The sequence below is a fragment of the Phocoena sinus genome, chromosome 10 (assembly GCF_008692025.1).
Source record: "Phocoena sinus isolate mPhoSin1 chromosome 10, mPhoSin1.pri, whole genome shotgun sequence".
Classification (NCBI taxonomy): Eukaryota; Metazoa; Chordata; class Mammalia; order Artiodactyla; family Phocoenidae; genus Phocoena; species Phocoena sinus.
In genome coordinates this window covers 62262762-62289499 of record NC_045772.1, presented here as the reverse complement: position 1 = coordinate 62289499, position 26738 = coordinate 62262762, and the positions used below count along the sequence as shown (strand labels likewise).

The window sequence follows — 26738 nt, the reverse complement described above, 5'->3', positions numbered from 1 at the left end:
CCCGTGAGCCATGGCTTTTGAGCCTGCGTGTCCGGAGCTTGTGCTCCGCAACGGGAGAGGCCACAACAGTGAGAGGTCCGCGTACCACGCACACACACAAAAAACTCATCCTATTGCAACAGGCTAAGGAAGGATGTCCCTCAAGATAGGGACTTCCTATGACTTGGACCTGATCCCAGAGAAGGAATTTGTTAATGCTCTTTGAGGACCAGTAGATAAATGAGCTGAGGTCTTGTATTCATTTCTTCAGACTTGTTTTAGAACGAGCTGACAAAGTCAAATGTAATTCTTAGCCCAGAGCGATTTTTCCTTTAAAAAAAAATTAAGCATTTTTCTACAAAAGGAGTATATTAAGAGTATTTGGAAGTGGAAGAGGACTTTTTTGTCATAATGAATGGGACATACTACCAACATTTACTGTGAGTTGAGGGTAGGGGAGGCCATTTGGCCGTTGGGGATGCTAAGTGTTCTGCAGTGTGAAGAAGTACCACACAGTGAAGTACTGTCCTGTTCAAAATGCAGTAGTGGGGGCTTCCCTGGTGGCGTAGTGGTTGAGAGTCCGCCTGCTGATGCAGGGGACACAGGTTCGTGCCCCGGTCCGGGAAGATCCCACATGCTGCAAAAAAAAAAAAGTGTAAAAATGCAGTAGTGCCCCTGCAGAGGAACACCAGCCCATGAGTTGTTTTCAGCCTGATTCGTTTGATGCAAGCGACTCAGAAAGTGTTCTTTGTCTCTTTGTCTTTACAGACCTTAAGAGCAGCTGGCAAAACGTACATGATCTTCTTCGTCTTGGTCATCTTTGTGGGTTCTTTCTATCTGGTGAACTTGATCTTGGCTGTGGTGGCCATGGCTTACGAAGAACAGAATCAGGCAACGCTGGAGGAAGCAGAGCAGAAAGAGGCTGAATTCAAAGCAATGTTGGAGCAACTTAAGAAGCAACAGGAAGAGGCACAGGTTGGTGACCAATTCTTTGCTATGGTCCTTCCTACCAGATCACGGTGACTAAGGCCCCACCTGACTGCCATTCCAATTGATCTTTTTAGGCATCCGTCACTGTCAAATAGAAGTCACTGATCTGATTAAAATAACCCAAGTAACAACTGCAGATGGTCAGTCCAATTATTCCATTTGTCTTAATGGCCAAATTGTTTGTGAATATGATCTTTTGTTGAATTTCTCAACTGTTCAGTGTACAACTGCTGTGCTGGCTGGGGAGAAAAGAAAGTGGCCAGAGCAGTCTATATAATGCTTCATATAAGCATAGCCTTCTTGTTGAGAAAAACATTAGGGTCTCCTTCAGAGATTCTCGGTGGTCATAGCAAGTCTTGAAAAGAAGATACAGGTAAAATATGAAAGTAAAGTTTGAAAAACAAACTTGTGATTCCGCCAACACCCTAACACTTCACTTTTTCATCTTTATCCAAATATACATGTATTTTTACATTGTTGGGCCCATAATGTATAGTATAGTTTCTTAGCATTGATTTTCAGAGTTGTTCAGAAAAAGGATCATTTGGTACCAAGGTGGCAGCTACGTTCTTGTCTGAGATACTCAAGAGAATAAACCCCAGAGTTCTCACCATGCCGTTTTGCTCTGATTATGCAAGGCTGTGTGCCACGATTCAGCTAGGAAAAAGGGATACCAGGCCCCAGCCACAGTCTCCTCTGACGGGCTGGTTTTCCTTGCTCCTTTTTTCCCTTTTTCCCCTATCTGTGGGAAAAGAAGTGATCTGTACTAATTGCTTGGCTTTGGGTGGCTCCAGTTCATTGCTTCTGATCTGCTCTGTTGCTGTGGCTCCGTTCGTAGGCGGCGGCGATGGCCACTTCAGCAGGAACTGTCTCAGAAGACGCCATAGAGGAAGAAGGTGAAGAAGGGGCAGGCTCCCCCCGAAGCTCATCTGAAATCTCTAAGCTCAGTTCCAAGAGTGCCAAAGAGAGACGTAACAGGAGAAAGAAGAGGAAACAAAAGGAGCTCTCTGAAGGAGAAGAGAAAGGGGATCCCGAGAAGGTGTTCAAGTCAGAGTCAGAAGATGGTATGAGGAGGAAGGGCTTTCGGCTACCAGACAACAGAATTGGGAGGAAATTTTCCATCATGAATCAGGTAAACTCTTTGCGCTGGGTCAAATAAGCCGAAGAAATTTTGGTTTTCCTAATCTCACTTGATTCTCACGTTCCCCTTTGGGTTTACGTTTTCCACACCCATCCCTGCATTCTCAGGCCTTTTTCTCCATACCTACACGCTGTTTTCCTTTAGGAGGAAGTGCTACTCGCATATTAGGGCTGCCCTGTGCTCTAATCCTGCCCTCCCTTCTCTGCTCTAAAGCTAGCCCTAGGACAACCTGGTCACCTTTGGCAAACTTACCATAGCAGTAAAGTCTGTGTCACAACCAGCAAGCCTTATGTTCTAAAACGTCATGAAGAACTTTTCTCCTCTTAGCATCTGAACTTCAGAATTTAGATCAAATACCTCTTTTTAAGAGTTTCATATAATTTTAGGTTAAAAAAAAAAGTCATGGAGCTCTTTAGGTCACCTTATTTGAGTGTAACAAGTTCTAGTAATTAATTATTCTAGATATATAGTGTCATGCTGATAAATTAGCCTATGATATATTAAAAGCCTCCAGTTTTACCCAACTTTGATAAATTGGGAAACTAAAAGAGAAGGGAGAGGACTTACGGATTATTATTGAGCATTGTATTACTATAAATTTCATCACATAATAGGTATTTTTGGATTTCAGAGAACACCACCAAAATCCAATTCTTAAGCCATTTAATTCCCCAATTTTTTTTTTTAATTTGTTTTTGTCTGCATTGGGTCTTCGTTGTTGCATGCAGGTTTTCTCTCGTTTCGGTGAGCTGGGGGGGGGGGTCACTCTTTGTTGCGGTGCATAGGCTTCTCATTGCGGTGGCTTCTTTTGTTGCGGAGCACAGGCTCTAGGCACGCGGGCTTCAGGAGTTTTGGCACACGGGCTCTAGAGCGCAGGTTCAGTAGTTGTGGTGCACGGGCTTAGTTGCTCTGCGGCATGTGTGGTCTTCCAAGACCAGGGCTTGAACCCGTGTCCCCTGCGTTGGCAGGCTAATCCTTAACCGCTGCGCCACCAGGGAAGCCCTAATTCCCCCTTTCAAAGAAAGTTTTGTAAGGTACAGAATAGATTACAGTTCCTGGTTATGGCAGTGTATTCAGTGTCTTTTCTTGTTTCCCAGAGATGATTGATTGTGCCTCTCCCTTACATCTCTCACCTCCCAGTTCAGTCTTTTGCTAGTCCAGTTCATTTTATCACAGCAGAATCTCTCATGTCCATCCCCTTCTTTTTATTCGTATTAATCCTATTTTAGTTCAGACTTTGTGTTACTTTGTTCTACTGCAGTTATCCATTGCAGCTTCATTCACTCTTGTCTGTCTCTCTCTCCTTTATGTTTTATATATTGTCAGCAGATCACTTCCTAAAACATATCTCTCATTATTTGTCACCAAGCATTTATGGAGTGCCTACTGTATGTCAAGGATTGTGCTAGGGGGTTTCTCTGGTGGCGCAGTGGTTGAGAGTCCGCCTGCCGATGCAGGGGACACGGGTTCGTGCCCCGGTCCGGGAGGATCCCACATGCCGCGGAGCGGCTGGGCCCGTGAGCCATGGCCGCTGAGCCTGCGCGTCCGGAGCCTGTGCTCCGCAAGGGGAGAGGCCACAACAGTGAGAGGCCCGCATAACGCAAAAAAAAAAAAGAAAGGATTGTGCTAGGTCCTAGAGATTAAAAGGTGGTTAGAACACCATCCCTGCCCTAGGGAGCTTACAGTGTAATGGGGCAACCAGATACATTAAAAAAATTATTTGTGTAGTAGCATTGATGATATTATTCCATAATTGAGATACACTGGGGTGTTTTGGAGGGCACCGATCTATCCCAACCTGGAGGTTCAGCAAAGATTTTCTGGGGAAGATCAATGAAGGATAAACAGGAGTTAGTCAAGTAATGTACATGTGTGTTGGTGAGGGAGCAGTAAGACGGAAGAAAGGACATTCCAGGTTTGGAAGAAAAGTATGTTCCAGTTTGGACATCCCAAGTTTGAATTGTTTGTTGGGAAACCAAGTAGACACATGGATAGTCAAATGATAGCTCAGGGAAGAGGTCCTGAGCTGACAGGTGGGGATTGAAACCATGAGACTGGATGAGATGACTTGGAGAGGAGTGTCAGGTGGAAGAACAGTGGGCCACTGATGTTCACGGCCATCAGAGATGGAGCTCATGGAGGAAGACAAGTGAACGGTCGTTAGAGGTGCTAAGAGAACCGACAGTGCAGTGAGGGCTGGAGAGCACAAGGGTGGGAGAAGGCAGTGGAGTGATCAATGGATTGAAACTTAACAGAGATGCTTGATGAGATCAGAACTGGAAATGTCTGTTGGATTCGGCAGTAGTCATTGAGAACTTGAAAGTTACATTTCAGTCCAGGGTAAGGGTGGATGCCATGTTGAGTGGGAAGTAAAGACTTCTCATTCAAACTTCTTTAAAGAATGTGAGTGGGGGCTTCCCTGGTGGTGCAGTGGTTGAGAATCTGCCTGCCAATGCAGGGGACACGGGTTCGAGCCCTGGTCTGGGAGGATCCCACATGCCGCGGAGCAACTAGGACCGTGAGCCACAACTACTGAGCCTACGCGTCTGGAGCCTGTGCTCCACAACAAGAGAGGCCGCAATAGTGAAAGGCCCGCACACCGCGATGAAGAGTGGCCCCCGCTTGCCACAACTAGAGAAAGCCCTCGCACAGAAACGAAGACCGAACACAGCAAAAATAAATTAATTAATTAATAAACAACTCCTATCCCCAACATCTTAAAAGAAAAAAAAAGAATGTGGGTGAAAATAAGCTTTTTTTTTTTTTTTTATTTTGCGGTACACGGGCCTCTCGCTGTTGTGCCCTCTCCCGTTGCGGAGCACAGGCTCCGGACACGCAGGCTCAGCGGCCATGGCTCACGGGCGCAGCCGCTCCGCGGCATGTGCGATCTTCCCGGACCGGGGTACGAACCCGTGTTCCCTGCATCGGCAGGCGGACTATCAACCACTGCGCCACCAGGGAAGCCCAAAAATAAGCAATTTTATAATCTGTTGGAGAGGAAACCCAGAAGAAGGAGGGTTGGAAGTAAAAATGGAGTAGAACAGAAAAGAAAGTAGAACACAGTCTTGGGAGATGTGAAAATAGGTGTAGCCTCTAACAGGAAAGGGGGTACCTTGTCCCCCACAAAGACGCCAGCACAAGAGAGGTGGGTGTATGTGGATAAGTTTGTAGATGGGGAGTAGGAAGTAGAGAAAGATGGCACCTGTCAGTCTCTAGTTTTTAATAATGTAGGAAATTAAAAATCTTATCGAAGGGTTTGAGAGGTTGATTCGGGAGCTTGAAGACAATAGTGACAGTTTAGAGTAGTTACTAAGAAGAATGGGAGAGGGAACTCCCCTTTGGGGTGGAATTCATAGCACTTCCCTTCCCCGATGCAGACTCCCTCTTCAGTCTCCAGTCCCTGTGCCCCTTCAAGCACCCTATACTTACACCACAGTGAACTACTAGATGCTTCTCATACACGATGCTTCTTTTCTACCCTCTGTTTTGCTCCAGAAACAGCCTCTCTAAGATGCCCTGTTTTTTCCATTTCTGAATTGTCCACATTGTATTTATTCTTCACATCCTTTTCTCAATAAACCTTCCCTGACCCTCCTCCATCCCACCCCCAATTGGAAATTATCATTTCATCTTTCCATTGTGTTTATACGTACCTCTTTGCATGTTGCTTTTTACTGTATGTCGTTCTTTATTTACTAATGGTCATATCCTCTCCCCTCTCACATAAAATCCTAAAGTCAAGGTCTGCTTTTATGCCCATTCAGATATTTGTTGGAAAAATGAATGAAGAACTTTTATAAATCTGATTTAACCCCTTCTGGCCTGGAACCATCTCTGTCTCACCTTCATCTCAGCTTTCTCCTAGTTCAGTCTCTTTTGGGGGAAAACTGTGATTGTAGCTTTGTTGTAATCCAGCCCTTGTCTTGAGAGCCATCCTGAGCTAGTTAATGAATACCTTAGTACCATTAACACTTTGCTATTGAATGGGCTCTGATTAATCCATAGGCTTCAGCACAGAGTTGCACTGATTGCTCCCTAGCTCAGAAATAAAGCTGGGCTTCTGAGATGTCCTGCTTTGCATGAAAATGTTCACTTCCTCTAATTGCCCCATTTGAAAAAAACTGTGGATTCCTAGAGTCCGTGGCTGACTGCCAAGACTTGCTTAGAAGCCCCACACAGTAGTAATACTCTTTGTCCCAGGACTCTCCTGCAGTTTCTCTGATTTTATCTGGAGGAATGGTTGCGGAAACTGAGCCCTAGGGAGATTTACTAATTTATTTAAGGTTATATAGCTAGTAGGTGTTGCAGGCAAGATTTGAACCGGGGGCTCCTGACTATAAGCCTTGTACTGCAGTCTCTAGCCACCCCCTCCTCACTCACCTCCACACATACCTGGTCGTCTGTGGCGACTGGCTTCAGTTTTCCCACCGCACAGTTCAAGTGAATGTCAGTCTCCTGTATTTCAGATCTGCTGAGATCCTCTCGAGACATCTGCCCAGCCTGTCTCCTGCCTGTTTCTCTGTAAAGTTACTGCTGTGTTTTAGGGTCTAGGTGAAAACAGGTATTAGGTGGAGTTCATTTCTGCAAAGTCTTTTAATTATCCTGTTGCAGCAGTTCTCAAACTTTTTGGTCTTTATATCTTTAAGAATTATTGAGGACCCCAAAGAGCTTTTTTTAAATGTGCTTTCAATTTATTGTGTTAGAAATTATAATTAAGAAATTTTAAAATGTTTGTTTACTGATTTATTTAAAAGAATGATGATAAACCCATTATATGTTTAACACAGATCATACATATTTTTGAAAAAATAAACTGTTTTCCAGATCAAAAAAAAAATTAGTGTAAAAAGTGGTACTGTTTACATCTTTGCGAATCTCTTTAATCTGTGGTTAATAGAAGATAGCTGGAATATACCTGTATTCAGCCTGTTGCGATGTATGTTTCTTTGGTTGAAGTATTTAAAGAAAATCTAGTTTCATACAGATGTAGTTGGAAAAGGGGGAAATATTTTAACAGCCTTTTTAGATAATTGTGAATATTCTTCTCTGATGCTTTTCCAGAACTGGATAATGGTAGATTTTTAAATGGTTAGTTGCAATGTGGAAGCTGAAACTGTATCAGTGACTTGGTACTCTGTTACATTAAAATCCTTTGCTGTATTTTGCACTATAGGTCTTTAACTCATGAATGACTTGTAGCATCTTACGTTGACCATTTGGGAAATACTGGTTCACTGAGTTATGCGGATCTTCGAAGTACTGACACACAGTATTAAAAAATCACGTATATTATTATCTCTATCAAGCTCATAAGAAAAGTCTTTAAATTCTGTGAAACTGTCAGGCTCACAGAGTCTACTGTATGCCTGTAAGAAGACGAGAGTGAGAAAGGCAGACATCATCTTAGTATTATTATGAAGTAGTTTTAATCTTGTGCCTCCTCCCCCCCGCCCCATAAAAGGGTCACAAGGACCCCAAGAGTTCCCAGGCCACATTTTAAGAACCAACTGCTGTGTTGGAAAGAAAAAGTGAAGAAAAGGTGAAATATGGCATGGAAGTAGGACATTTAAATCATCAATTTATTACATTCTAAACATCCCAGTCATTGTTAAGCCTTATCCCAGTAAACAGCTGATATGGATGCCCTGAAATTCCCAACAAATTTTTCTGTGTAATGTGAGGGCTCCTCCCTCAAACCAAGAACACCCCAGAGCTATTCTCCCAAGCACACACCTAGGTCTAAGGTAGTATTTTTAGTTAGCTGTGATGTGACTGCCTGAAAAGGACCAGAAGCTCCTGGTTTGTTGACAGGGAAGATTTTGAAAACAGGACCTATCTCATAAACTAGCCTGGATCCCAGGAGTTAATAGAGCCACGGGTCCTGAGTCATAACTAAAACCCTCCAGTCCAGGAAAATTGAGACTGGGAGGCCGGGGGCTACCCTCAGGATATGTCTCCTTAGGGAATTGGCTAGATCAGGATTAGATACAAGGGGTACAAGGAGAAATGGGACAAGTTCATCTTTTCCCCTTCCACATTTATTGCAGTCGCCTCTTTTGCCAAGAATGGAACAAAGAATTAAAGAATAATAGGTAAACTGTTTCCTTTTAGTGTGTATTGTCTCAGGATCCTGATTCCTAAGTGTTCCTGGGTCACTGAACTGGTCATTATCTTTCTATCACTTCCTCTCACTTTCCTATCAGTTAAGAATAGTCAGGTATTATATACTATATGAGATCTAATATAGTATATAGTATTTCCTCATGTAGTACATAATATTTCCTACTAGGCTGCAGGTTTCGAGAGGGCAGGGACCATGTTATATGTCTTGTTCACCACTATATCCACATCACTTAGCACACAACAGGTATTTAGTGATCATTTGTCAAATAAAAATCAAACCTCTTTCCTAATCTGGAGACCTAATGTAGTAGGTAGGGTCAGCACCCAGCGTCGGCCTTGTGAAAATCACAGATTCAGTCCAGGGAAGCTTGCGGTGAGAAGGGAGGCAGTTTTTTATTTTCTGTATTTTATGGGGCTTTGACACGTTAGGAGCCTTGCTGGCTGGGAGGAGCTGCCCCTCTTGGTGCTAGTTTAATTCCTAGAGAGAGCCAACAACTTGCCAGGAAGTGTGCCTTTCATGTGCAGATCAACCAGTTCAAGACCCTTATCCCCAACCTCCTGGTATCTAATTCACACACCCAGCCAATATTTCCCGTGCCCTAAATCACTCCAGAGCCAGGACCATTCCTATAGCCCAGAACCTGTTTGAAATTATTCAAACTGTCCAATTTTAAACTTGTTCAAATGTGCCTGCTCTGCCTCACCCATCCCTTCCACAGCAAAGGCTCTGGGCCAGGCTTTTCCCCTCGCTCCTCCTTGCCTCCTGACTGACCCTCGTACCCACCCTCACCCCCCCATGAGGCCCTGTGTGGCCTGGCATGACATGGTGCAGCATGCCATGCCCCCTTATTTTGGGAACTGTAAGTAATAAACTCTTCTTTCAAAGGCAGTTATCTCTGTGTCTGTCACCTTACCATACCTGATTAAAACAAAATCATAGGTGGGACTTCCCTGGTGGTCCAGTGGGTGAGACTCCATGCTCCCAAGGCAGGGGCCCTGGGTTCGAACCAGATCCCGCATGCTGCAACTAAGACCCGGCACAGCCTAAATAAATAAATATTTAAAAAAAAAAGAAAGAAAGAAACCAAAACTCATAGGTACGTTCTAACACTTGACAAATCTTCTGGCCAGCCACATTGTTTAGAGAAGTGTTTCTCAAACTATCTGTAGCGAAGGACCAGTTTTTGTCTTTCCCATTTCTTCATGAATGATACTCTTGTAAAATATAATTGCAATAAACTTCTAGAAAAATTATCACATTCTTGGATGTTGTAAAAATGCCTACTTGCTATTAAAATTTCTAAATGCTTCTCTCAGGTTTTTACTGTCTCATTGCAAACCAGTAGCGGATTATATACTAGAATTGATCTGTGAATGGTTCAGGGGAATGAATCAGTGAGGGTGCCCAAACATATATGTGAAATGAGGAATAGCAAGCAATAAGCTGGAGGAGGCGCTGACCCCTCTACCAGCTCAACAGCATGGAGAAGGAACATGGCCATGTATGTGCCCTTTTAATACACAGTGACACCCTCCACTCATAAATGAGACCCAGTGAACATTCTGGAATCTAACCCATGCAGCTCCTCCTCTCTGGTGCAGGGATGAGGCAGAAGAGCAGAACAAGTCAGAGTGATCAGGAAAGGGGTCAGAGATGCTGCATACCTGAATCCTATTTTTTAGAGGCCTACATACGGCATATAGTATGTACTTAACAGTAACATTTGTGTAAAATGATCTGTGATAAGTGGTTTTCTTGATGCAGTTTCCAGTAATCAAATTCATTCATTATCTCAGAGATTTGTGAGTTGCTTCAAGCCAAGGCAAGAAGAGACTACATAACAAGGGAAATACAGGTTAGAGAGTGATGATAAAACTAGAAATATCCAAAAAAAAATGTACCCACCTGGGCATGGGGGCTTTGTACATTACAGGAAGAGAATGGAACTGGGATCATTTTGAGTCTAGAACTAGAAGTGGAGTTCTAGGTTAAAAAAAGATATGGGCAGAAATACTAAAGAGGAGCCCTACAGCCATTCCAGGGTTATCATCAAAAGTATTATTTTAAAATGTTTATTTAGCACTTTTAATATGTATACTATATTGGCAGAGTCCTAGCCCACAAAGAACTTTCACAGTGGAATCATTTTACCAGAAGGGTAAGACCTAAACTCTAAGGCAAAAATCTTATATAGCTAAAAGTTACTTTGAAATTCCTTCAAAGCCATAATTGGGCAAACTGAGTATCTCAGGGTAGCAAGGAGGATTGTCTGAGGTCAGTTGTCTGTCAGGTTTTGTTCTCTTAGAGCAGAGGTCCTCAAACTGGGATTGCATCCCCTCAGGGTACTTGAAGACTTTCTAAGCACGGTTTTAAGGAACCTGATTTCCAGATCTTTAAGTTACATTTTCCTATGCCTAGGGTGAGGCCTGTGGTCCAAAGTCACACCAGTTCTTTTCCACTTTTCTTTTCACAGTCAGCCTTCTCCCACTTTACAAAAGGAAGGCATACCTCTCTCATCCCAAATCCTAAGTGGTGTATTGCCCTAAGATATAAAAATCTTTGGAGGTGCGAAACAAAGGGACAGTTGAAAATATTAGGGTCTAAAAAGTTTTCTTTAATCTAGGAAACAAACCCATTGTAAGGCTTTCTGAATTTACCTATCTCTTATATACTTCTAATAAGAGTGAAATATAGAGTTATAATCAGGGGCAATGGGATGTTTTAAGTTCAGGAGCAAGATGGATGTCACTGGGATACATATTAATACATTTATTAAAAATTAAAAATGAAGTCATACTTTTTCCAATGAAAATAAGTCTGATTTGGCCAATTGCTTTGACATTGGGGACTGGCTTTGCTAATTAGATCATATGGTGGGCAGTTTTGTAAATTAAATGAGCTAAGCCTGTGGCTTTAAGGTTTTGATGAAAATATCTTTAAAGCATGTGATAACATCATTTTATTAAAAAATTAATGTTGGCAGTGATGTATAGAAATTGACAATATTTTGGTTATTCCAACCTTTTCTGTTGGGTTAAATATGGTTCCTTTAAAGTAAAAGAATAACCCCTGTAAGAGGTACCGATATAATTATTAGTTAATAATAAATAAGGCCTTTTTGATATCCTCAGGAATCAGGAAATGGAATACTTCTATCAACTGGGTACAAGTCCTTTGGCAAGTTGGGTGGTTTTCAGTTCTTTGCTTTCAACACAATTGAAAGAGGACTTGATTTAATTGTCAGCTGATAGATCATTAAGATAAATTTTGCTGATAGCTTTCTATACAATTTTGGCATATAACTTAGAAGGAGTTCAAAGAATTGAGTGACATTACTGTTTATAACAATATTCTTCTCTTCCAAGGTACCATTTACATGAATACGGTTTCTCAGCACTTAAAATCTAAATAATATTAGAAGGGAGAGAGGGGTTGCTGTTGAGCCATGTTTGATTCTAATAATAAATAATACTACCTACAAATATTTAAACACCAAAACACCGATTGGAAAAAAAAATTCATCTCATTGAGATATATTTTAATAAAATTTTCTTTTTAAGCTTAGTAATTACTTATAAAATGTAGAATATATTTCTGATCAATTGTATTAATGAGAATTGTAATAAAAACACAATCCAGGAGAATTTTTAAAATTTCTTGGAGACTCACGGTCACAGGAAAATTTTTTTTAAATTTTAAGTACAGTTTATAATTTTTTGTTGCAGAAAAGTATTGAAAGGTGATCAGTAAAATGCATAAAGATATAAATTAGCATAAAATTCTCTAGGGCAGGTGGAATGGAAGTATGAGCTGAAGGAGAAAAAGATGAAAAATTTCTAAGTGATAAATTCAAGTTTGACTTTAAAATGTCAATGCTGGGAATTATATAATTTACAAATACTTAAACTTCTCATGAAAAAAACATTGACTTTAAAATGGAGGAGGAGGGGACATACCATGTTCAACTGAACTAAAAAACTATTGGCATAGTTCTTAGCCTCTAGGGCATGTGGTACCCATTGAGAGAGTGGCAAGCGACTGGGCACTTTTAAATTCTCTCCTTTTGCCAAGTGTGGCATAGAATCTAACTTGGTAGATTAAAGGCACACTCCAGGTGAGCTCATAGTAATGAGAAATAGACACTGAATGTATTTCCTGGTGGATTCGATACACGGAGCATGAGATAAAAGCATCCTTTCAATACATGGGTGAACAGTGAATAGAACTTGTGAATGGTTAACAGGTCAAAGACAGGGGTATCGCAAGGTTATGGGGCAAGGAGAAGTGAGCAATGATGGGTGTTGAAAAGCAGTAGAAATTCAACGTCCAGAAGTGCTTTCTGGAAACACCTGTGTTCTGATGAACAGGAATGCAAGGATGGGGCCAGGCTGGGGAAGCTGACAGCCTTTGTTCAGCCTCTATGGGGTCCCCTTCCTGTCTCATGCCTCCCTCTCTGTCTCTCTCTCTTCCTGCCCCTACAGTCACTGCTCAGCATTCCGGGCTCCCCATTCCTGTCCCGCCACAACAGCAAAAGCAGCATCTTCAGCTTCAGGGGGCCCGGGCGGTTCCGGGACCCGGGCTCCGAGAACGAGTTTGCGGACGACGAGCACAGCACGGTGGAGGAGAGCGAGGGCCGCCGGGACTCGCTCTTCATCCCCATCCGAGCCCGCGAGCGCCGCAGCAGCTACAGCGGCTACAGCGGCTACAGCCAGGGCAGCCGCTCCTCGCGCATATTCCCCAGCCTGCGGCGCAGCGTCAAGCGCAACAGCACGGTGGACTGCAACGGTGTGGTGTCCCTCATCGGCGGCCCCGGCTCCCACATCAGCGGGCGTCTCCTGCCAGAGGTGAAAATAGATAAGGCAGCTACTGATGACAGTGTAAGGAAGTAAAAAAGTAGACCGAGGCTAGGCATGGCCTTCTCTCCCACTCCCTTCCTCTCTTCTCTCCCTGCTCTGTCCATTCCACCCGGTCTCTCTTCCACGCTCCGTCCCAACTCGTGTCTCTGCCCCCCACCACTTCTGTTTTCTCCCTCCTGGTTTGTTCCTATTTCTCTCTTCAGCCCTCCTCTTTTACTCGCCCTGTTTTCCCTTTTAATTTATTCCTTGCTCCATTTTCCCCCATCTTCCTTTCTTGTTTCTGACTCTGGCCCTTTCCCCATCAACTCTTTCCTTTATTTTATCCCTTTTTCTCTCTCTCCATCTCTGCATGTCTCTGCCTGCTTATCTCTTTTCCTCCCCACACCTGCTTTGACTGAATGCCTCTGGCCAGTCCTGCCCGGATGGAATGAGAAGGGCCTCTGCCGTCACCAATGACCAAGTCTGAGCGGGTTTGGAACTATCATTGCTTCTCTCCCCCTGCGTCCTCCCTCCTCTTAGGGAAACAACTTGGAATTTAAAGCTCTTGTCTTCCTATTTAAAAAAAAAAAAAGTAACATAGCTTTGAATAATTTTCTTAGTCTCCTCCACAAGAGTGAGATGTGATTTTTCCTCTTTTTCCAAAGAGGAATGTGCATGGGTGATGCTGAGGGTAGGAAGTAGGCACTGGGAGAGCCAGGCAAGGAGAGGTTAAGGAAACCAGTGGGGAACTGGACCTAGACATTTGAAAGGGATTGAGATGTAAATAAATCGAAGGAGGGGAAGGTAGGTGGTCAGGGCAAGAACACATGGTATATGGGGGAGGAAGGAAAAGGGAAGTGAAAGATGAATTTTAAATGTAATCAAATGTCAAGCTCTGGAGGAGCTGTGTATCATAGCTTCACAAAATCGCTTGTCTAGGGGCTAGGATAATGGCTCGCCTCTTTGGGAAAAGCCATCCCTTAACATTTCTTTAGATTCTAAGCTGTTTATACCTTGTTTTCTAGTTTTAAATTCTTATAACCTTAGTGATCCTAATCCTTTCTACCTCTAGTTCCTTAACTTTCCTCAGTCCCTCCTTAGCCGGTCTCAGCTTCTTGAGATAGCATGTCAGCCTGTTTTGTTGCAACACTTCAGTTTCCTCTAACACAGCATGAAGATAGCCAGCCCTTTAATTAGCATGATGCATGTGTGGAGGAAAATTGGACAATCAAGGATGGAATTATTCAGAATGATCTGTTTTTAGCACTTTAGGACAGTTGTTGACTGTCCTAAATTCAGAAGACAGGATATTTGATGTTGTCCTTTCTCTTCCTGACTTTTTATTTAAAAGCAAAATGTTTTCCCCCTTATGTTTGTATAGCTCTTTACAAGGTACGCATTACTTTTGCATGCTTTATTTGTTTCGAATAAAAATTCCATAAGGCTGACAAAATGGAGCTGATTATTCCTGTTTTTGAGATGGGGAAACAGGCTCAGTGAGTTTGTACTCCTTGGGGTTACACAGCTCATCATTGACAGACCTTTCAGAAACCTCAGTCTCCTCTTTCTCAGTCAATTTTCATGTCTTCTCCGCCTAGTCACGTGGCCACTGCTCTTCTGGAGAACTGTTTGTTTCAGATCAAGCGTAATAGGAACAATAATGATAACAAACGGTGGCTCCAAAGCCCCCCTCCAAGCTAGGTAGTTGGCCAGAATAAATGTTATGAATGACTGTCTTTACTTGAAATATAATTTTTTGATCTTCACTGGTTCTATGTCTAGATGTAAATTTTTTGGCTCCGTAATTAGATAGATAATTATGTTCTCTAATAAAACAAGAGATGATATCAGTGGAGAATGAGGGGTGGATCAGCATGGACAGTACAGTGGGGATAATTCAGATTTTGAAAACGAAAGTAAATTTTGATATCCTAGCAGTTTTAAAAAATATTTAAGCGAAATAATATATCTTGCTTTTTCTTTGAAGAGAAGGTATTAGGAAAGGTATCCAGGAAGAAGGAGCTTGAACTTCAGCTTAAAGGCAGCTGAGCGGGTTTGCGGGTTTTGTTTTTGTTTTTTTAGCAGCTTCTGCTATATTGTGTGGGAGATAAATTTGAGAGGCAGTTGAGCAGATGGCTGTGGAATGTAAGGCTGTCTGCGCTGCCTTACGTTGTGGCTGACAGAACGCTGCCTTTGGGGTTTTGGGGGTCCTGCACACTCAACACCCTGTAAGCACTTAGGAGATGCTTTGCAGTGGCCCCAAGTGATGATGGTGACCGACCTGAGCATTCCCAAGGTCAGGAGGTCAGATCCCAAAGTGGCAGGAAGATGAGGTAGGTAGGACTGTATCATTCCCAAGGGCTTCATAACGAGGAAAAATGATTTTGTTAGAAGCCATAAAGAAGCACCTCCTAGTTGTTAATGGTATGGGGAAATATCTAAGTTACATTAATAGGCCAAAAAGACAAAACAAAACAATAACAGAATGCATACAGTTTGTGTGGTATGATATCATCTATATAAAGACAAACTGCATGTAGAAAAAAGATGACTGACTAAAAGTTAACAGCAGCTGCCTTTGGAAGGGGAAATTATTAGTGACTTTTTTTCCCTTCCTTAACACTTTTCTGTTCTTTCTAGTTTTCTACAATGGGCCTAATACTTATAGCTGCCATAGACTGAGTTCTGACGACACTTTGCTAAGCGCTTTATATGTATGATCTCATTTAATCCTTATAACTTCCCCATTCAGTAGGTGGTTTTATCCAATCAACAGGTAGACTCAGAGACTTAGTGACTTGTGGAAATGGAACCAAGGTCTTCCTGACGCCAAGAGAACTTCCTGACTGCTTATTTGGGAAGTAGGAAAAGTCATTTCTCTTAGAAGGAATTAATATATTCATAATGTTATATGCAGCCTGGGCCAAGTGAGCAATTATTATACCTCTTTGGGCGAGAAGATAGCGATTCTCACTGTCAGAACGTTTTGGATGCATCTGCAGCTACAGATGAACTTGTCCTCGCCTGAACCATCAGAGTGCTTCCAGTTACATACTCATGCTTTATGGACTGGTGTAGGAGCCGTTGATGGTCCATAAGCTGATCTCACACAACATTAATGCTTGGGCTATGCCACATCTGTTTTTTTTTTCTCTTTAGGCTCAAATTAAGAAATGTGATATTCCCTATGAAAAAAAAGACATCCAGACATCACCTCATTAGAATCTCCTCAAAAACTGTTTCACATCTTCATTAGCTATTCAGTTGTGATTGAGTGGCGATAATGTTTTGATAGTTTGAGAACTTTTGCGTTTTGCTGAAGCAGAGGATAAGGGGACTTTCCCCATGTCTTCATCTCTGAGCTGGAAAATCATTGCTCTTCACTCATAAAGGAAGCAGGTGCCACTGACCATCCAAAAACACACATAACTCAGAAATCATGTTGTAAATGCAAAGCATTATCTCATTTCATGCTCACAGCTCCTGCCCTCTGAGTTAGATACTACTATTGTGTGCGCTTTACGAGGAGGAAACCAAGGCTTAGAGAAATAAAGCAACTTGTCCAAGATTGCACAGTAAGCAGTAGAGTTAGGATTTGAATCCAGACAATCAAACTCCACAGCATTAACCACTAACCATTATGCTATGCTAACTACGAAGCCCGGGTTCTTTATTTACTCAAGTGATCCTGAAAAATGAGCATCTCTAAGCCCATTTCCTTATCTGTAAAAAAGAGATAAAAAAGACCGTTGTTATAGGGCTATTTGAAGATTAAATGTAATAACATTTATAAAATGTGAAGCCTATTACTTGGCCCATCCTTGCTATTCAGAAAGCCAGTTTCCATTCCTTTCCCTATACTTTTTTGGCCTTTGTAGCCTGAGAGGTAGACAGTGGGATTTCTGCTGAATTGCTTGACTTGGAGAGGGTTGGATTTCTTCTAAGATTCCAAAGATCCTTTGAGAAGGAGAAATTATTGTACAGTATTTTAAAGCAGAATACTGCAAAAATTTTAGAAAGGCTTGAAACAGGAGATAAATGGCTGGGTCCTAAGCCCACTTCTAAAATGCTCTAAATTTTAGTCCCAAGAAAGGTGACTGGCTGGTAAGTTGCCAGTTATGTATTTCCTTGTGAAAGCAGTTCAGAATCAATAACAAGTTGAGATTCCTTGGATAGATCTATAGAAATGTGGGCGGAACCTGCCATCTGCAGACATGGTAGAATATCTCTTTGAGAAGGACAGCTACAATTTAGGAGGTTGGAAGTCAGTGGCCCAATAAACTTTGTGTTTGAGTTAAGAGAAATGCAACAAATTTGTATTGGGTTTAAAGTAATTAAGGTTCTCAATGGCTTCCTCTGTTACTGATAGTTTTGCACCAAGGCTCCTTAGGGGCTGAATTTTTAAAAGGCAGAGAGGCTCCTGACTTTAAAAAGTTGTTAGTTCTCCTCCTCCCTCCCCAACAAAATGAAAGAAAACGAAACAAATAAAAATATACACCTTCATCTCCCGCCCCCCCCAAAAGATGACCCCAAGAAATAAGGGAGGGGAGAGAGTGAGTATGTGATCTTTCCTCTGGTCCTTGGGTCTCAGCATGCTTGGAGGAAGACACCTCCTTCCCACCTTCCAGGTGATGAGAATTGGGCAGCTGAGCCAATAGTAGAGACATACCTCACAGAATCCCAAGCAGATTCTACGTGGAAGGTGACGATGAAGCTGCTTTACATGGGAGAGAGTCTGCTCCAGGTTTTCTTCCCTTCAACTGGTCATAGTCTGACACAAGAAACAATAGCCAACATTACTGGTTGGAAAGTGAAATAGTGCAGACACTCTGGAAAACAGTTTGGCAGCTCCTCATAAAGTTAAACATAGAGTTATCAGATGACGCAGAGATTCTACTCATAGGTATATACCCAGGAAAACAGGTGTTCACACAAAAATTTATACATAAATATATGTTTTTTCAGAAAACACAGAATTTTGGTAGTGATTGTACTGAATCTGTAGATCACTTTGGGGAGAATGGACATGTTAATTATATTGAGTCTTCCAAACTATGAATGTGGTACATTTCTCCATTGATTTAAGTCTTCTCAAGTTTCTCTCAGCAAAGTTGTATAGTTTTTAGTGGGGGTCTTAGACATCTTTCATTAGATTTTTTTCCCTTGGTATTTGATATTTTTTGATACTATTGTAAAAGGTATAATTAAAATTTTTACTTTCAATTATTTGTTGCCAGAATACAGAAATACAGTTGATTTTTGTATATTAACCTTATATCTCATGACCTTGATAAATTAATGTATTGGTTCTATTAGCCTTGGAGGGTTTTTTGTTGTTTGGGTTTTTTGGGTAAATTCCATAGTGTTTCCTACATGCACAGTAATATTTTCTGTGAGTAACAGCAACTGCGATCTTTATGCTCTTCATTTATTTTTCCTGCTTTACTGCACTAGCTAAGACTTTAGATACAAAATTGAATAGACTTGAAAGCGTACATCCTTCCTTGTTTCCAGTATTAGAGGAAGAGGATTTAATGTTTCACCAAGAAGCATGGTGTTGGCTATAGGTTTCATAGATGATCTTTGTCAGACTGAAACTGCTACATTGTATTTGTGGCTTGCTGAGGAACTTTATTTTTATGCAGAGGTGTTGAATTTTGTTAAATGTTCTTTTTCTGCATCTGTGAGATGATCATATGGTTTTTCTCCTTTATTCTGTTAGCATGGTGAATAGCACTGACTTTTTTCCTAGTATTAAATTAACCTTGCTTTCCTGGGATAAACTCTGTTGGTCATGATGTAGTATCCTTTGTATATATTGCTGGATTCTATTTACTAATATTTTGTTAAGGATTTCACATCTCTGTTGGTGGGGGATATTGATCTCTAATTTTCTTTTCTTGTAATGTTCTTGTCAGGTTTAGTATCAGGGTTATGTTTGCTTTATAAAAGAAGTTGAGAAGTATTCTCTTAACCTCTGTTTTCTGAAAGAATTTGTGTAAAATTAGTATTATTTCTTCCATAAACATTTGATAGAAGCACCATCTGGGCCTAGAGTTCTCTTTGTGATAAGATTTTTTATTATAATTTCTTGAATTAATATGGGCTATTTAGATTTTCTATTTCTTCTTATGTCAGTTTTTATAAGTTGTGTTTGGATATGTTTGTCTGTTTCATCCAAGATGAAATGGCATAAAGTTATTCACAACATATCCTTATTATCTTAATAACGCCTATAGGATTTATAGTGATATCCTGTTTTTTCACTCCTGAAAATTATAATTTGTGTTTTCTCTATTTTTTTTTCTTGATCAGTCTTGCCTGGGGAATTATCAATTTTATTAATCTTTTAAAAGAACCAGCATTTGACCTTTTTTGATTGTCTGTTGTTTGTCCATTTACTAATTCATTAATTTCCATTCTTATTATTTCCTTTCATATACTTACCTATGGCTTAATTTGATCCTCTTTTTCTAGTTTCTTAAGGCAGAAGCTTCGAGCATTGATCTTATATCTTTTTTAAGCTGTAAAATTTTCTCTAACAATTTCTTTAGCTTCATCCCATAAATCTTGATGTATTGTGTTTTCATTGTCATCAGTTAAAGTATTTTTTAAATTTCCCTGTGCAAAACTCTTTGATTCACACATCTTTAGAAGTCTGTTGTTTAATTTACAAATATGTGGGAATTTTTCTGGATATCTTATTATTACCAAGACGTTTGATGGAACCAGTTATTTGGATCTATGCTAAGTGCTCTTGCCTTTGTAAAAAGATAATTAATGGATTTCTCTTTTTACCTTCTAGAATTTCCTAAGTATGGGCTTTGAAATGTTCATTTCTTAGCATCTTCTTTTATTTGTTTCTTTTTTAAAATTTAAGCAATTGTACAGTATAGATTATAGTTCTATAACACATTATGGGTTATGGAACAAATTTTAATATTTCAGAAGTTGTCCCCACGTAGCCCTGCTGTAGTTTACTTTCATTTTACATAGAAAGAGATAAATAGTAATTGTTCCATCTTAATATTAAGTTTGGGGATAAATTTTTCTTTAATTTTTGTGGATTTTTTTTATCCAAGCTAAAAATTGTTTTATCTTTTGTATAGGTGTCAACAAATGATAATATAATGATTTGACTGGGTCTTTTTAGATAGAATTTTCATTAATTTTGTTTTTTAAGGTTGGTGTTATTAAAGCCTGAAGAATTTATATCTTATTACATCCAGCATGCCCAAAAGACAGCAAGCTACACTAATACCAAGCCATATTACGTGCAGTTTCATCCTTCTTTGATGAACCAGCCAGTCCATTAGATCTTCCAGTACCTCGGGGGTCAGCATTATAAAATCTATCTATTGTAGATTTGCGGAAGGGCAGTTCAATTAAAAATGTAGAATTAATAAATGTCAGAAATAAGAATGTCCATTGTATTGGGACTTCTGTGTTCATTTTTAGATGATTGTCATTTTTTTAAATAAATTTAATTATTTATTTATTTTAATTTATTTTTGGCTGCGTTGGGTCTTCCTTGCTGCGCGCGGGCTTTCTCTAGTTGCAATGAGCGGGGGCTACTCTTCGTTGCGGTGTGCAGGCTTCTCATTGCGGTGGCTTCTCTTTGATGTGGAGCACAGGCTCTAGGCACGCGGGCTTTAGTAGTTGTGGCACGTGGGCTCAGTAGTTGTGGCTCGCAGGCTCCAGAGCACAGGCTCAGTAGTTGCGGCGCTCGGACTTAGTTGCTCCGCGGCATGTGGGATCTTCCCGGACCGGGGCTTGGACCCGTGTCCCCTGCACTGGCAGGCGGATTCTTAACCACTGCACCACCAGGGAAGTCCTGTCATTTTTTAAATATAGTAGTTTAATCTCATTTATTAAATGTCATGAATATCAGGCTGGGAATTGTAGCAAAAAGTGATTTCTCAAAGAAATATACTGTATCATGACCTGAGCGAATGGTTCAGTCATTCTTACAAATACAGATGCTTGTATAGTAATGCATCCAGGAATTCCCAAGGAAACCAGTTCTTTTTCTTTTCCATTTCTTCTGTAGCTCTGCCAGACAAACACAAAACAAACAAAACCCTAAGGTGAACCAAATCTCTGAATCAGTGGAGCTATTTGATAAAACACCACGATGGGATAAATCGTAATCTGCCAGGAACTTTCTTCAGTACAGTTCTTAAAATCTAAATATATGTAAGCATAGAAAGGCTTTCTGATGTAACTCTCCAGAGACGATTATTTTCTTTTCAAAACTTTCTGTCACTGATCAGACAGACACTTCTCTAGCTTCATACAAACACATGTCTTCCCTGTCCTGTGGTGACTGTCTCTGTCCTCTTACCTTCACATGGAAAGAGCAGCTAAGTTTATATGGTTGACGTGTTACAGTGGACAGCATGGTTAACTAGAAAGCTAGGTTTTAAGCCACCCCATTAAGCCTGATCTGATGTGGAATATTCAGGTTGGCACAAACAGTGCAAGCTAGGGACATTCAGAAACCCTTTGCCGTAATCTACGATACTGGTATCGCCCAAGGAGGAGCGTGTACAAAACATTTTGTTTAACAGTCTGATGGTGTTTTCTGCCCTTTTTATTTGGTTGGGAATTTGAAAATTTCAGGTTAACTCATAAAATAAAAATGTAAAAAGACAAGATCAATGTAAAAAGACATATGAGGCAATGTGTTTAATTAAGATGGCAAAACCTACCATTCTTGTTTGCAGTGGCTTGGAGGAGATTTGGAGTGGAACTTCCACTTGCTAACGTTCAGTTAGGCCCAGTTTTGCCATTTGGAAGTGACAGTTTGTAATACTCAGTGTGATCAGGGACCTGGCCCTTCATGAAATTTCACGTACAGGTGAATTTGACTTATTTTATCATGTGGTCCAATTCTAGCCAAATGCTGTGGATATGAGAGGAGGACAGGAGGGTCTGCTTCTGATGGCGTTTTCCCAGGGGACCTGGTCTTTCTACTCTCTGCGTACATTGAGCAGAGGATGTATTTGGATCCCAGCCAGACTCTTGGGTTCACTGTAGATTTTATACACACTTAAACGACTTGGTCTTGTCATCTCTGGAACTAAGGATGATCCATGGCCAACTCATTTCATTCTACTCCTTGAGGTGAATAGGACTGTAGGATCAAAGTAAAAAGATCTAAGGAAGAGCATAGGTTCTCGCTCACTCTAGACTATATCCGCTAAGGCCCAGCCTTCACGTTGATAAGACTTTACTCACCCAACTTGCTGTTTTTTTCAGGCTACAACCGAGGTGGAAATCAAGAAGAAAGGCCCTGGATCTCTCTTAGTTTCCATGGACCAACTGGCCTCCTATGGGCGGAAGGACAGGATCAACAGTATACTGAGCGTTGTTACAAATACACTGGTAGAAGGTATGTGCCTTGTGAAGCTGGGCCAAGCTGCCGAGCCATAAATATGTAGCGTGCGTGATAATATAAATATAGTCCCTTGGTCTGAGTTTCGCAAAAATTGTCTCAGCTTTAGGAATAGAGTCTGCTGGTTATAGAAACCAGCATTTCAGATCTACATGCGGAGAATCCAGGAAGGACTTCAAAGCCGCTGCCAGCACAGTACACAGATAGGTAAGAAGTATGAAGGAACAGCGTAAGAGCGAGCTAGAGGACCTCCTGGTGGCTCCAGCACCATGAGGAGCCAGTAGGGTGACGTGAGGCAGAGAGGAACAGAGACGGAAGAACTGTGATGACAGAAAATGATGGAGCCCCCACTCCTGCCCTCGACCACAAAACTTACCTTCCTCCTTTCCTTCTTAGCTACTTACAGATCTTTTGGTTTTCCCTTAAGGACAAGTGTACCGTGCATTGTGATTATATCTAATTCTGCTTCGCTTTAAACACCCCCATATATCCATAAATACATTGCACGAGTGAACAGGTAAGCTGAAACCCCTCTAACACTGGCGCTCTGTGCCCGGGGGAAGGGCAGCCCCTGTTGAATCATAGCGTGCCTGCAGCAGCGTAGCCGTCAGAGCCTGAACTCCATGGCAGGTGGCTCCTCCGTGACACAGCCTGGCTTGCTGAGGATTTCCCGTTACACTGCAGTTCCCTCGCAACTGTCTGCTTTCTGTCCGACTGTGGTCTGTATTCCAGGCTCCTCTTGATTTCTTGGGCAGTAGATTCAGTGACCAGGTTTCCTCTCACACGATTCTGATTGATTCTGCATGCTTCTTCTCCACCTGATTCATGCTGATTTAGCTGAGTTGTCCCATTATAGATCCGTACTGTTCCTGATTGCCGTTCTTCAGAATCCACACACCCAGGCTAACCCAGTAATAATCAGAGTCCCTGAGATAAGGAGACTCAAATTACTCTGGTGTCCTTGGAACAAGTTGTTTTTTTGTTTTGTTTTGTTTTGTTTTTGAGTCATTTAAGCCACATACCACTTCTAGTCTGTGTGTGTGTGTGTGTGTGTGTGTGTGTGAGTGAGTGAGAGAGAGAGAGAGAGAGAGAGAGAGAGAGAGAGAGAGAGAGAGAGAGAGAGAGAGAGAGATGGGCAGGGGCATCTGTGGTGAAAGGAGAATCCCTAGAAGGGAACCTGAAACTCCCCTGGAATACTCACATCTGCACATATGGGCAAGGAGTTAGACTAAACCTAGACTAATCTTGAGAATGTATCACGTAAAAAGAATACTGAACTAACTACTTTTCAGCTCCTGAACAGCTTCATTTGTCCTGTTTTCTTTAATTCCCATTGAGGTCATTGTCCGATAGAACATCTTTAAGCTTTATAGTTTATACTTTGAGATAACAGGTAAGTAACTGCAGATCATAAGAATTCCAAGTTAAGATATATCAATATTAGCTTAAGAACCTTAGCAAATTTTATTCTTCACTTGGAGACCAAGACAAGATTTCTCTGAGTATCTGTAGCAGTTGAGAAAGAAAGACGAACAACCTCCAACAGGCCTGTTTTATTCCTGGTAAAAACATCAGAGCAGGAGAGCTATCCATGCAATGCAACAGTGATTTATTGGTTACCTTGGTGGCCTAGCGCAGGGTCTGGCAAAAGTAGATGCTCAAAAAATGTGTACGGAACTGAATCTTGTTGTGCTTGGAACTGGGGAGGAGTACTGGGCTCCGGGATTCCTTTCGGAGGGCTTCGTCGGATTTGACTCCCTTTGCTAAAGCTGATGAGACAGAACTGCTGTAATCAAAGGACAGTGAATGGCTGGCGCTGAATGATGTGAGAGAATTAAAGGACATTAAGAAAGATCCATTCCTATTTAACCACTGTTCCCTCCGTATTTAACAAGTGCTACAACATGGAAAGCCAACATTGGATGAATACTTGTTTCTGCTTTTCAGCCTTCAGTTAGGAAACTCTGACATTATTTTAATCCAAAGAAGCGGGCTTCTTATCTAATGGTTTAGAAACCACAGTGGAGAATTCCAGAATCCTATAAATAATGAGATAATCCTGCCTGCTCTGCCTCACCCCTATCCTATCGCAAGCATGCTCAGCAGGGTCCAGTAAACCCAGCGGAATTCGCACTCAGCAGAGCCGTAAGCTTTGGGGATATTTCAGAGGACGGGGCATGGGGTGTCGGCAGAGTGATGTGCTCTTGCTTCTCCTCAAAGCGGTAAAGCTATGGGAGAAGGGGAGAGAGTTGAAGTAAGGAGGAGGAAGCAGTGATGGCATTTAGCATTATTGATTCTCAGGTGAAACAGTTTCAAAAGTGTCAGTGCAATTACTTACCTGGTGTCTGCCTTTCCAGGTGCGGCTATAAGCTCTGTGAGGGTGGCGATTCTTGTTCATCAAGGTAGTCCCAGTGCCTAGCACGTTGTTGAATTGACCTGGGAGAAGCCCTGGCCTTCAGAAACCTCCTGGTCTACAAAGGCCACCATCTTGGAGGAGGTTGAGACTACAATTCCCAGTGCCCCCAAGGTTGAGACTACAATTCCCAGTGCCCCCAAGGTTGAGACGACAATTCCCAGTGCCCCCAAGGTTGAGACGACAATTCCCAGTGCCCCCAAGGTTCTCTCTGAAAATGTCCAGGAGCAAACTAAGGGGAGCCTCACAAACTTTTGGACATCTCACCCCCATATGTTAACACATTTGCCCAGACTTTGCTGTTGTGGGTGTGTAGGGCCAGTAACGGTGTGCAGAGTTGTGTGTCCCTTTCTAAACCTCCTTATTCACCTAACTGATCTCTTCTAGCTCCTAAGGCTCCGCGTTGTCTTCGTTTTTGTGGAACGGAAACAAGTATCCTGAGGATCTCCCCCTCTCAGTAAACGGGAAGGATACTAGATACCTAGTATCCCTTTTTGGTGCCCCACAGGGTAGGGAAACCCTACCCTTGTCTGTCTGGCGAGGACTCGGAGCCTAGTTCCTTGTAAAACATTACAGTTGTCAACTGTTAGAAACGTGAACAGTCCGCTGCTTCAACCTCCACGTGCAGGTGAACAGCGGACATTTGGAGAGAGGAGGAGATAAAAAAAGGAACGGAACCAGATTTCCAAATATGTACTATAAGAATTCATGGAAATAAGAGAACCTTTTCAATTTTCTTTTTTGGGAAGAAGACTAAATTTACCTTGGGAAGGGAGGGAGTTCTATGAGGAAGAAACCAAAGCAAATTTTCTTCACAGACTTCCTTTCCCACGCAGACTCCCACGTGTCGCTTACTGTGGCCCTTAAATCTGAAAAACCAAGGCAACCATTTTCTTAGCAACCAGGGAGCCAATTAAAAGCCCAACCAAAGCACCCCATCTAAAATAAAGCCATCACCATGGGCACCAACCGGCTGGTTGGAAAAAGGGAAAGTAGACTGATTTAAAGCAGCCATCTTGCTCTTCGTGAAATGTTGGGAAACTTTTTTTCTATTCCCTGAATGATTTGATTTTGTTAGTGGATTTGAGTGGGGTCAGGGTGGTAGTGGATGCAGTTATATCCAACCCCACAGAGCCAAGACCTGGCCTCTAAGGATTATCACGCTGATGGGTTTTCAAAGTTACCCCTCTTCAAGAACATCCTTCCAGATCAAGGTCCTTGGACTTTTGTGATGCTAGCTATTATATTTCATACTTAATTTTGAGGAGGGCTTTGTTACCGAGGGCCTCACGCCTAGATTGTTGGAGCTGAATGGCTCTCCGCCTTTAGTGTCTAATTGTCCTTTCTAGTCTTTGCTTTGTAAACGACCTTAGAGCTCATCGAGTCCAGTGATTGTCAGTCTGGGTTTATCAGAGTCCTAGGACCCTGGGGTAGTACCTCAGGGAAGGAAGACTTGGATTGCCCTGCTTGCCCTCCCCAAGCTCCTCTTCCTGCCTAAACTAGAGCAGCTCCTGGTTTGTCTATTTTACATATTGGGGGTCACATAAGATCTTGTTTGAAAAAATGGGTCCTGCTTTTAAAAGAGGGACAGACTAAAGAGACGAAGAGGAGAAGACAAAAGAAGAGAAACAAAAAGGAAAGAAGAAAGAGACTGAGGGACGGGGAGACGAAGAAGATAGAGAAAGAAAGGATGAGAGTGGGAAAGGGTGAAAGGGCAAGAGAAGGAGAAAGAGAGAAGAGCAGAGATGAGAAAGAGGAAGGAAGGAGCAAAGGGGAAGGAATGCAACCTCTGTTCCTGACTGCACTGCAAACTCACATTGTGAACTCATACATCTTTGAGAACCTAAGACAGACGGTCC

At 41.8% G+C, this 26738-nt stretch overlaps 1 protein-coding gene across 1 annotated transcript in view; it reads left to right on the top strand.

Annotated features, from left to right (window-relative positions):
• SCN8A (sodium voltage-gated channel alpha subunit 8) overlaps positions 1-26738 on the top strand; it is a 118790-nt gene that overhangs the window by 45991 nt on the left and 46061 nt on the right. Inside the window, exons 10-13 of the mRNA XM_032644826.1 lie at positions 748-954; positions 1808-2101; positions 12716-13111; positions 22331-22463. Of these exons, the coding sequence (XP_032500717.1) occupies positions 748-954; positions 1808-2101; positions 12716-13111; positions 22331-22463 (1030 nt within the window). The remainder of the gene's footprint in view (positions 1-747; positions 955-1807; positions 2102-12715; positions 13112-22330; positions 22464-26738) is intronic.